The sequence below is a fragment of the Chionomys nivalis genome, chromosome 25 (genome assembly GCF_950005125.1).
Source record: "Chionomys nivalis chromosome 25, mChiNiv1.1, whole genome shotgun sequence".
Classification (NCBI taxonomy): Eukaryota; Metazoa; Chordata; class Mammalia; order Rodentia; family Cricetidae; genus Chionomys; species Chionomys nivalis.
The window spans coordinates 12176712-12188115 of NC_080110.1; the positions used below are offsets into that span (position 1 = coordinate 12176712).

The 11404-nt window shown below is 36.6% G+C and overlaps 1 protein-coding gene across 1 annotated transcript; it reads left to right on the forward strand.

Annotated features, from left to right (window-relative positions):
• The first annotated feature begins 3627 nt into the window (after positions 1 to 3627).
• On the forward strand, positions 3628 to 11191 carry Lum (lumican). The gene is made up of 3 exons (XM_057757988.1): positions 3628 to 3875; positions 6133 to 7015; positions 9835 to 11191. The coding sequence occupies exons 2-3, from the start codon at positions 6154 to 6156 to the stop codon at positions 9987 to 9989; spliced, it is 1017 nt and encodes a 338-aa protein (XP_057613971.1). The 5' UTR covers positions 3628 to 3875; positions 6133 to 6153; the 3' UTR covers positions 9990 to 11191.
• The last annotated feature ends 213 nt before the right edge of the window (positions 11192 to 11404 follow it).

Consider the following 11404-nt stretch of genomic DNA (forward strand, 5'->3'; position numbering starts at 1 on the left):
ATGAAATAGTCACCACCTTCCTCAGCACATTTACCAGTCTCAGGGAGTGGGGGATCTGGTGATCAGGATGCAGAGTGGCCACTGCCACTTCAGCTCGTCAGTTTGTGCTCAGCTGAAACCCATCCATCCTCATCACCCACTGTCATGCATCCCGTGAATTTCCACTGTCCAAGGAGTTCTGAAGGGCAGATCTGATGTCCCTCTTTGTGATGCTGAGGGGAGCTAGCCCTTCGTCACCGTTCTGATTGAAAATCCATCAGACTTAATCTCTCTGCTTATTCTCATCTGATGTTAATATTGTTTTTAGTTTTGAACATATGATACTACACTATAAGAGTTTGTGTGAAGTCTAGAATAAACATGAAAATTCTGAGAAATTATGGTATAGTGTGAATACTCTATAAGAATTGATTTTGGAGGATAGTGGGCGGCTTAGCCATTAAGAACACTGCTGTTCTTGCAGCGGACTGGAACTCCGCCTCTTGCTTACAATTAGGATACTTGCAACCACCTGGCATTCCAGCTTTACGGGATTCAAACCTCCCTTCTGGCTCCCACTGGCATCCAACACAGATGCATGTGCTCAAATACAATTTCTCTCTCTCTCTCTCTCTCTCTCTCTCTCTCTCTCTCTCTCTCTCTCTCTCTCTCTCACACACACACACACACACACACACATACACACACACACTCATACACAAGAGTGAAAAGAAATATTTAAAAAGTAATTTCTTCTTCACTGATCTAGGAACTATGCTTATGAAACTCTCTCTCTCTCTCTCTCTCTATATATATATATATATATATATATATATATATATATATATATATATATATATATCCTAGATTTGGCATCTGAAATTTTTCATCTAGGAACACAGGCAAGGACTTCCAGAAATGCCTTGGACTCATTATACATTCGATTTTGAACACATTTTTGATTCTGACAGGTCCAGAAATTTGTGACTGTTGCCACATTTTCACAGCCTTCGGCAATCAGTCACAGGGTTGTGACCCAGAGTCTAAAGGCTGTGTTGTCGTTATCTTCTGTCAGATGAATAGAGGGCAAATATTTTTTCCCATTTGTGTACCTCTGCTTCACTCTGTTAATTGTTTTCTTGGCTTTGTAGAAGCTTTTTCATTTATGCAAAAATCAGTGGTCAACTCTTGATATTACTTTCAATACTATTAGAATCTATGAGATACATGTGATTTATGACTGTTTCATGAAGTGTTGTCTGTCAATAGGTGAACAGATACCAAAAATGTGACATAATAAATAATGGAATTTTCCTCAGCTGTACGATATTAATTTCAGAAAAATAAATGGCATTGAAGATAATCATGTCAAGTGAGATAAACAAGAGTCAGACAATTATTGCATTCTTTCATATATGAAATTCAACTTTTGAAAATCATGAGGATATATATGTGTGCAATGAATATCTGGCATGAAAGCAAAAGGAAGACTATTATTAGAGAAGAAGGTGGTCAATGGGAAGAGGAAGGATAATAGAAAGTAATGGAGAATGAATATCAGCCAAGTTCCCGGTGTGAATGTATGAAATTATCATAATGAAACCCATTTATCTCAACAATTGGTTAAAATTTAAAATGTAATTAGTTAATTAATTGTACTCATATGCACAATTTTATTAAAAAGTTTATATTGACCATATTAACCTTGCGGACAAGAATCAAAATCGCCGCGCATCGCGCCCCCGTGTCTGCGCTCGGTGCGCTATTACCCACCAGTATGCGAGCTTCGGGAAAGGGGGCTGGAGGTTAAAATACACAGACACACAAAGACAGAGAGACAGCGACACGGGTCATCCTTGAATTCCCCAAGAATGCCCCCTTTATTGTGTTCAGGGGAAGATTATGTAGAGATAGCCACGCCCCAGCCAAACCCACCAGAAACCACTCTCCTGCCATCAGGAACTCCTGAAGGTCTCGTGCTCAGAGCAGCTGTAGGCCAGGACTTAATTGGTCCCAATACAAAATATAATTCATTTAAAGCCTATCAGAAATAAAAATACATCCCTCACTTTATAAAGAAAAGTTCTAAGGCATAAATAGATGCTAGATAAAAGAACATCCAAGATTCTAAAATTTAGTACACATACAGGTAATGTTTAAAGTTATCAAATGTCTTATTGCAAAGTTCTTTAAATATACTTGATCTTTTTATTTGTGATTTTCTAATGACTTATTCATTTCCTTTATTTTAAGCCTGACGCCTCCCCAAAACATTCTTACAATAATGATAATAGCACTAGGACTAATAAAGCTACATTTATAAATCTCTCAATTTTATTAGTTACATACAAGAACAAAAACATTCTTTCAATGGTTGCAATGAGCATAAAGCATTTATTACATTTTTTTTCTAGATAAGTGGGATAGTGACTAAGGAAATTAACATTCCTTGGGTCTCACTATTAAAATATGAAAAATATGATATGGAATCAGGTTTTTGTTTATTCTTATGTTGAGATAGGGTCTCATAGATCTCAGGCTAGAATCAAATTCACCATGTAGCTGAGGATGACCTAGAATTCCTGATCCTCCTGCCTCTTCCTTCAGAGTACTGAGTTAACAGCTGTGCATCACTCTTCATGTAACATCTGGTGCTGGGAACTGAACCTAGGGCTTTATGAATGATAGGCAAACCCTTTACAAACTAAGCTGTGTATCAAGGTGTTTCTAAAGGACATTATTTATGCTGTAATAGCCCCTATTGAAATATATTATTCTAAGAGTTTTCATAAATATGAGAAAATCAGTCTTTTTCATTAAAAAAAAGCCCCTATAGATACAACTAATATAACTAAGTAATTATAGAGGTAAGGAATTGAATACATTGCTCATTCGCTAATGCACACACAAGAAAGGGAAATGGAAAGATGTATCAAGCTGGGTCTTTGGAACAACCACAACTTTGGGTGACGTCCACCTTGGAAAAATGCCAGGAGCATGTGGTGACAGAATGAAGGATTAGTGACTTGTGATATTTTTAGGCTATATTTATGCTCTCTTAGTTCTTTTGTTTTTTTGGCTTTAAGCTATAGAATATTATCTGCAAGCAAAGTTTTGAGTGAGTTCCTGAGGGAAGTCCATAAATGAGAAACAGGTCAGACTTTGCTGAGTGGTTCCAGCTCTGAAGAACATAAAAGAGTCTCCTTAGCACGAGTATTGAAATGGAAAGTTCATGCTATCCCTTGTATCAAAACGTATGTGAAACATCACTCATAATATAGAAATGAATTTAGCCTTTGGGCAAGAAGTAAGCGGGTCCAAGTTAATCAAGCATATAATCCAAGAAAAAGATTCAATTTCTTTGAATTTGCTCCTTTGCATTTTCCTGAGATCCTTTGTTTTGTTTGCGATTCATGAGTTTTTCACATGAGCACAACAGTTGGCTGAATACATCACACTTAGATGCAGCCACACACGCAGAAGTCCAGAAGTTTACAGTAGAAACATTCGCTCACCAAACTGCCTTGTGTGCAGCAGACTTAATTCTTAGGAGATTTGGTTCAGTTAAGTCTCTCTCTCTCTCTCTCTCTCTCTCTCTCTCTCTCTCTCTCTCTCTCTCTCTCTCTCTCTCATAGGGTAGGGTCTATTCTGTCCACCTGCACTTCGTTAGAGAGCAGAGTGTTCACATGCCACACCACAAGAACCTACAGTGACATAACTCCATCCAGAGAATGGCGTGACTGGGCTGGTCCCCCACCCCCACCCCTCTTAAGCTCTTGTATCACTGAGAGTCTGGCAGCCAGTTCCACCCTGACAGAGTTCACAGCATATATTAGTGGATCCTTGTTCTCAGTGCGTCTGTTTAAGGAATTAACGGAAGCAGTGTCAAGAGCAAGGTAAGCGCTGTTTTAACTATAGCCCAGGGAATGCTGACTCTTTGGGACAGTGTTTAATTTTAACAGGAACGGAAAAAGAAATCTAGACGATTTTTGCCAATTTGCTATTCAAAAACAGTTTTGAACATTTATACTCATGTTTTGCTTAATAGGCTTTCCATCATTTATGGATAATTTCACAATGTGTGCTGAATTGGTTGCCGAGGGGAATTTAAAATAGTCTAAGGTCACAGTGAGAAAATAGTTAAACGAGACATTCAAAAAATACAGAATTTAAAATGCTAATTAGCTACATATGCTTATATTGTTGAAACCTAGAATTGGAGCAGAGAAAGATCTCTGCTACCAGCATTCAACAGATTTTTCAATAAAGTATGTTGTTACAGGTTACAATAAACATTCTGTGTTATAAAACATTTGCTGAATGACTCAGATACTTGTATGGATTCCTTCTTCATGTTCTGCTCATTTAAAGATTGCGGTTTGGGATGTACACCTTAAGAATCATGTTTTAAAGAAATTCTGAGATATACTTTTCTTTTTCTGCAAAGAGTATTTCTTTTATGGTCACAAGTATTTGAAAAATTTGGGTGAGAGTACGGTGTGACTTTTCCTCACAGTGGGGGCATTGTATGTTTACAGGTTCGCTTTGCATTCAGAGTGTTAGCTTTAACTTTGCCAAAACTGTGGAAGTAATTTTTATTACCATGCCTATTCAATTAAAAATGTCAAACCTTGTAAATGAATCAATAAAACATTATGTATTGTTAATGTGTTGAAAGGTATGGGGAATTCTGTTACTGTGTTTCACATTTCTAGTGCTTGGCTGTGGGCAAATCCTGTCGACTAAGTTAAAAACTTCCATCAGAATCAAGGGGGGGAGGATCATTTAATAGCACTGTGACTATATCTGATTGTAGAATATTAAGTGTTTCTTTTGCAAAATCTTCTTCAGTGTTTCATTTGATGAAGTCTCTTAGGATTCTAAGCTATATATTTAAAATGAATGGTCTCCCTACGCCCATCCACTCAAAGCTACCTGGTGCAAAAGTTTTTCTCATACTGGTCACATAAAATACCACACAATGCCCTCAGTTTGAGTGTGACTTCCCTTCACCTAATTTCTCTCAGAGGAATACCAGCTTTTCTGGGGTGCATTCTATGACTCCCAACTCTTATATTCTAGCTTTCTTTTATGTGAACTGGCAGCTTGTCTCTGAAAGTGGAAACACTGTTCATCCTCCTTTTAGGGACATGTTATGTGAAATTAACTACCATGAAATCTCAAATTTAGACTCTCAGCTTAATACCTTCTATACAGTTTGTGATGCCACCGTTGCTATTGCTATTATTGTTGTTGTTGCTGTGTCTTCTTCCATCTCTCTTCTCTCCTACTTCCACTCTGTGAGGACACTACAGTTTGGATTAGCAAATCACATCACCTCATACTTTGACACAAAGAAGATGAATTTACAATGTATTGGAAAAAGCAGAAGAACTTAACTTTTAAAAGTTGAAAACAACCTTTTTCTATAGCTGAGGTCCTTTTTGGTTTGGAATTAAAAACCAAGACCATTTGACATTTTGCTGTTGGGTAAACATTTGTTCTTCTAAAATTAATTTACTAAATACTAGCTCGACAGAATAGTTTTGCAGTGGATTTTAAAGCATGGAGTGTTGAGCTTCAGATAATGTAAATATCCATCTAAAGTAATCACCACCCTGTGAAAGGAATGTGCCTGCTGCCTCTTTTGCTCCACAAGCAGCAAAAGCAGCTTTTCCTCAGGGAAAACCACAGATTGCCCCTGTTCCCAGTTAGGGTCTTCCTAATGAGGCATTTTAATGATTTTAATGGCAGAGTGCATTGAGGAATATATAGTTTGTCTTTTAATTTTCATTTCTTCTGGTTTAGAGAAATGTTCTTAGGAAGGGTTCTAACATAGGAATCACCAGGCTTGAAGGGAGCCTTCTAATCAAAGGAGGGCCAAAACAAGGGTTAAAGTAATCATGTTAGCCATGACCAGAAGGGGGAGCATATGTGCATGCCTGAAAAGGGTTTCCTCCAAAGGTGTAAACACAACACACCCTTATTTTCATGCTTAAATGTAAAGGTTTAAATGACAGTAAAGACACTATTTTAAGCGGCATTGACAATGAAATGACAAGATGGGCTTTGTTAATGAATTCAACATGAATCAATCAAACTTTTTCTTTAAATTATACTGTTTTTATAATAATCTGTTTCTGCTTTATTTAGAATTCAAAGCACTTCCTGAAAATGAATCTGTGTGCATTTGCTCTCGTCCTGGCATTAGTCAGTGGTGTCAGTGGCCAATACTATGATTACGATGCCCCTCTCTTCATGTATGGGCAACTATCACCCAACTGTGCACCAGAATGTAACTGTCCCCAGAGTTACCCAAGTGCCATGTACTGTGAAAATCTGAAGCTGAAAAGTGTCCCCATGGTGCCATCTGGCATCAAGTACCTTTACCTGGGTAATAACCAGATCGACCATATTGATGAAAAGGCGTTTGAGAATGTCACTGACCTGCAGTGGCTCATTCTGGACCACAACCTCCTAGAAAATTCCAAGATAAAAGGGAAAGTGTTCTCTAGGCTGAAACAATTGAAGAAGCTGCACATAAACCACAACAACCTGACAGAGTCAGTGGGTCCACTTCCTAAGTCCCTGCAAGACCTGCAGCTCACTAACAATAAAATCAGCAAGCTCGGGTCCTTCGAAGGGCTGGCAAACCTGACCTCCATTCACCTTCAGTACAACCAGCTCAAAGAGGATGCTGTGTCAGCCTCTCTGAAAGGCCTGAAATCACTACTGTACCTCGACTTGAGCTTCAATCAGATTGCCAAGATTCCTAGTGGCCTCCCAGCATCCCTTCAAACTCTCTACCTAGACAATAATAAGATCAGCGGCATCCCCGAAGAGTATTTCAAGCGCTTTACGGGGTTACAGTACCTGCGTTTATCCCATAACCAACTGACGGATAGTGGAGTACCTGGAAACTCATTTAACATATCATCCCTTCTCGAGCTAGATCTCTCTTATAATAAGCTTAAAAGCATCCCAAATGTTAATGAAAACCTTGAGAACTATTACCTGGAGGTCAATGAACTTGAAAGTAAGTATAAAACTGCCCTTGTGTTTGGTTGGTATATCAAGTGTTAGAATATGTGAGCTTCACAATAGAATACGGATTGATTAAAAGAACATAATTCATACTTGAAACTCTAGCTCAGACACATGTTGATTCTTCCTAACCATTCCTCAGAGTGTCAGGAGCAGTTAAAGCCATAGAATTTTACACTAAATTTATAAGGACTTAATGTCCACACTGCTGTTTTATCTCTTAATATTTATCTATTATTTCCTAGTTTGTTCCCAGTGCAGATTTGTGTGCTTCCTTTATTATTTGGCAAGATTCAAGTGGGGAAAGGAGGACAAAAGTTCAGAAGTGATGCAGGAAGCCTAGGCTCTCAAGCATCCCCCTGCTTGTCTTACTCACACCACACATTTATAGTCAGTCCCATTGTTCCTAACCTCTTGAGATTCCTACAAACCTGGCCAACATCACCACTCTTATCTGGTATGGTGTATATGGTCTTCACAGTCTTCTCATGAGGATTCTAAGAAAGCTGAAGGGTAGAGAAAAGTTGATTATTTCAAATATCTCTTTATCTTAAAAATGCCCTTATAGAGCCCTTTACTTTCATACCTTCTGTTTACACGCTGCCATATTTTTTTTCTTTGTGATGGAGCTAGAGTTGATCTTCATTGTGCAGACTTCCATCCTCTTAGGCTTACTTCAGTTTCGATAATATGAAATTAGACATGACATTAAAATATTCTATGTAATAGAATTTGGGAAGGAAATGTATCAGTTCACCAACAGATGAAAACTCTAGGTGGAAAACACCATTTAAATCTGAAGCAATTATTCACAAAATGACCTTGTTGGTCTATTTAAATTGGACTTGTTTATCTAATGAGAGCTTCAACTTCCTTGTTGTGATAAACACAGTTCTATCAGAAAAATTATATTGGACATTGTTACTACATTGCAATTTTTCCATAATTTTATGTAGCTCCTGGGTTGCATATTCTCATGAAGGAGACTGTGATTGCTAATATAAACACCATGCTCTTTATTCTGTTTTTAAAGCCACCAATGCAAGGTTTGGAACAGGTTGACTGTGACGTGATGCATAGTTCAGGTTACCACAATTCTGTTGGCACAATTGCTTATAGCTCAAAGCTCACTATGTGGCAACGTGTCCTTTCATTTTTCCAAGTAATACATTCAATTGTTAATTGCAAATATCTGAGTCTAAATCAGGTTCTTTATTGAACATTACATTTAATGACGTCCTTTAAGCACATGTAAAGGCACATCCTTCAATACATATGGAAAATTGGTTCTCAAACTCTCTTGCATCCCAAACTCTAAAGTCCATTCTATAAATGCTGTAAGAGTTTCAAGTAACTTTATGCAATCCTCCCTCCTACATTTAACCATCTATAAATTAATTATGACGCTCATAAAATGAAACAATTAAAACTTTTTGCATTATTTATATATGCAAATTTTAAAAGATTTTGGCCTGTGGTTTATCTATCACATATGAAGATGAGGAACATCCTCTCCCAAAATACAAAGCTCCAATATACAACCACAAACATTTATCCCTTTTCCAGTCATATGACTAAGTGTTAGATTAAATCAATCTTATCTTCTTCAAGTGAAATTATCTTAGAATGAGAAAAGGTTAAAAAGGAAGAAATCAGTATTTATTGAGGGCATTATGTGTGTTGATATGCCGTGAGGTGCTTTAAATACAACCTTATAATTTTAATGCAAGTTACAGAAAGCAATACCTTGTATCAGACAGAGACAGCAGCCAGAGTTCCAAATTCCCAAGCTATGCAGCAGAGACAGCATCCAAACTCAGGCATAAAGTCATCTTTCTTTGCATCATAATTTCTCAGAGATGGGTATTATAGAAAGACTACGAAGTTATACTGAAATGCAACTCGAACAACATCATAAATGAATGGAGTTCTTTTATGGAGAGTGATTGAGTTTTATTCGTTTTTGCTAGCTAGAGTTTGAGAATAAAAGAAAATATCGATCTAAGGACTGGACAAGATAAATTTTAAACTGACCAGGGTAAACAAATGTTATCCTAGTAAGTCTCTTGGTTTCTATTAAAATATTAGACAAGTCTTGGATTGTGACAACTTCTCAATCACCAAGGTACACTGGCTGCATATTCCATGATATGGTTTATGTCTTAGAGTTTTGATTCTCTGCCATAGTGTGTGATTAATGGAAAATTCCTCAGTGATCATGGAGTCAAGTCTATCATTTTCTGGCTGGAAATACCAAGGATGTGAATTTTTCATTGATGAGATTATTCGTATAATTCATATGTACTCAGGTCAGGCTAGACATTTGAAGATCCTATGACTAATTCATGCTAGTTGTATGCATGTCTAAAGCTTCTTGTCAAAGTTAAAGACGTTATACTTTTTGAGAAGTTTCATTGAGCCTCCTGATTTATCCTATTTAGTGTTTATTAAATATCACTGTGAACCTTTAGTAGCCTGAAATCTAAGTTCAGTAGTCTTTATTTCACAAATACATAGTAAATATGGCTTTTTGAGGGACATCCTACCTAACAAGAAGTCAGTCATAGGTTATGTTCTTTTTTTTTTTTTTTTTGCGAGACAGGGTTTCTCTGTGGCTTTGGAGCCTGTCCTGCAACTAGCTCTGTAGACCAGGCTGGTCTCGAACTCACAGAGATCTGCCTGCCTCTGCCTCCCGAGTGCTGGCATTAAAGGCGTGCGCCACCACTGCCCGGCATAGGTTATGTTCTTTAAATAATAATTTTAATGTAGTAAAATGAAAAATGATATTCTTTTCTATTCCTTCATCCACAGAGTTTGATGTCAAGAGTTTCTGCAAGATACTGGGACCACTATCATACTCCAAGATCAAGCATTTGCGCTTGGATGGCAATCCCCTCACCCAAAGCAGTCTGCCCCCTGACATGTATGAGTGTCTACGTGCAGCAAATGAAATCAACATAAATTAACATCTTCTCATGACAGTTCATGGAAGTATGTTCTGGAGCAAAACTTCATGTTTAGGTATTTCGGGGATGTCTGTAAAGTTTTCACTATATTCTTTTGTTGTTGCTATTACATTGTGGATTTTAATTAATGAAGGAAATGTTTTGTGAACATTTACCACTGTTTAATAAAAGATGAAAAGCAGGCCTATTTCATCGTGAGAACAGACACACAAAAAATTAAACTTAATTCTTTATTTGTAAATTTCATGTTTTCTAAAGCTCTATGTTCAAATGATATGAAGCCTTTTTACTGATTGCATAAAAAAATCAGCCGAGAATGACTGATATTTATGGTCCTTACATTTTAATTTAATGACCTCAAAAACAGAAAAGAAATATGTATGGATGTTTGTTATCCTAATCCAAATTATCTTGATATGTTCAAATTTGTTTTGCTGAAATATAGATTCTGTAGTTTGAGACCTGTAATTTTGAATTATAACAAAGAAAATATGAAACCACATCCACCTAAAGAATTGTGTTTAGTACTGAACATTTGTATAGTCACTTAAAGAGACTTTCCTTGAATTATTTTTCTCTGTCATATTTATGTTTCTTTTTGATTATTTGCATGTTATGATTAACAAGCTAATAGCAAAATAAAACATTGCAAATGGCATCATGGTACTAATTCTTGTGAAAAATTATGTCCTTTATGAAACACATAAAGGAATCCAGTCAGAGTCTAAGACAGTCCTAGTTTGTAATATTTTACTTGTGAAATCGTAGGATTTTCCACACTTTGACTAGTTCTAACATCCAGATACAATGGATTACTAAAACACTTTCATAAAATGCAGTTATATCTCACACGTTCTTGGATATTGCTGATATTTTCATTCTTGTTTTTCTCAAGTATGTACATTGTTGACTCCATTGAAGGAAGTATGCAACATCTTAGCAGTCACTATTAAATTCTTAAATGGGAATGATGAGACACAAAGGACCAATAAATGTAAAATATTCTGAAAAGTATACTTTAAAATAGAAGTTATTATTTTCTTAGCTCATTGTGCTTGGAATATAGGCATTGGTTTCATACATCAGTAATAACAGATTTCAGTGGTCAATATTACGTGGTTCCATGGTTGTTCACAAAAGGCAATAGTAAAATATACATTTAAGGAAAATAACCTTTTCTGCCCAATAAACATTAAAGCCTTTGTTGTTGTTTGCTTTCTTTCCATTTAGAAACTATACCATTATTTCAACATAATTAGATATTTTTATTCCTAGAGAATTCTGTACACTCTATCTTGATGATATTCACTCCCAAACCCCCTTAGCCTTCCAGGAACATCCAATACACATAACCACACTTAATGAAAATTGTGGATTTAAGTTTTTTTTAACTGAAAATAGATTTTTTTTCATTC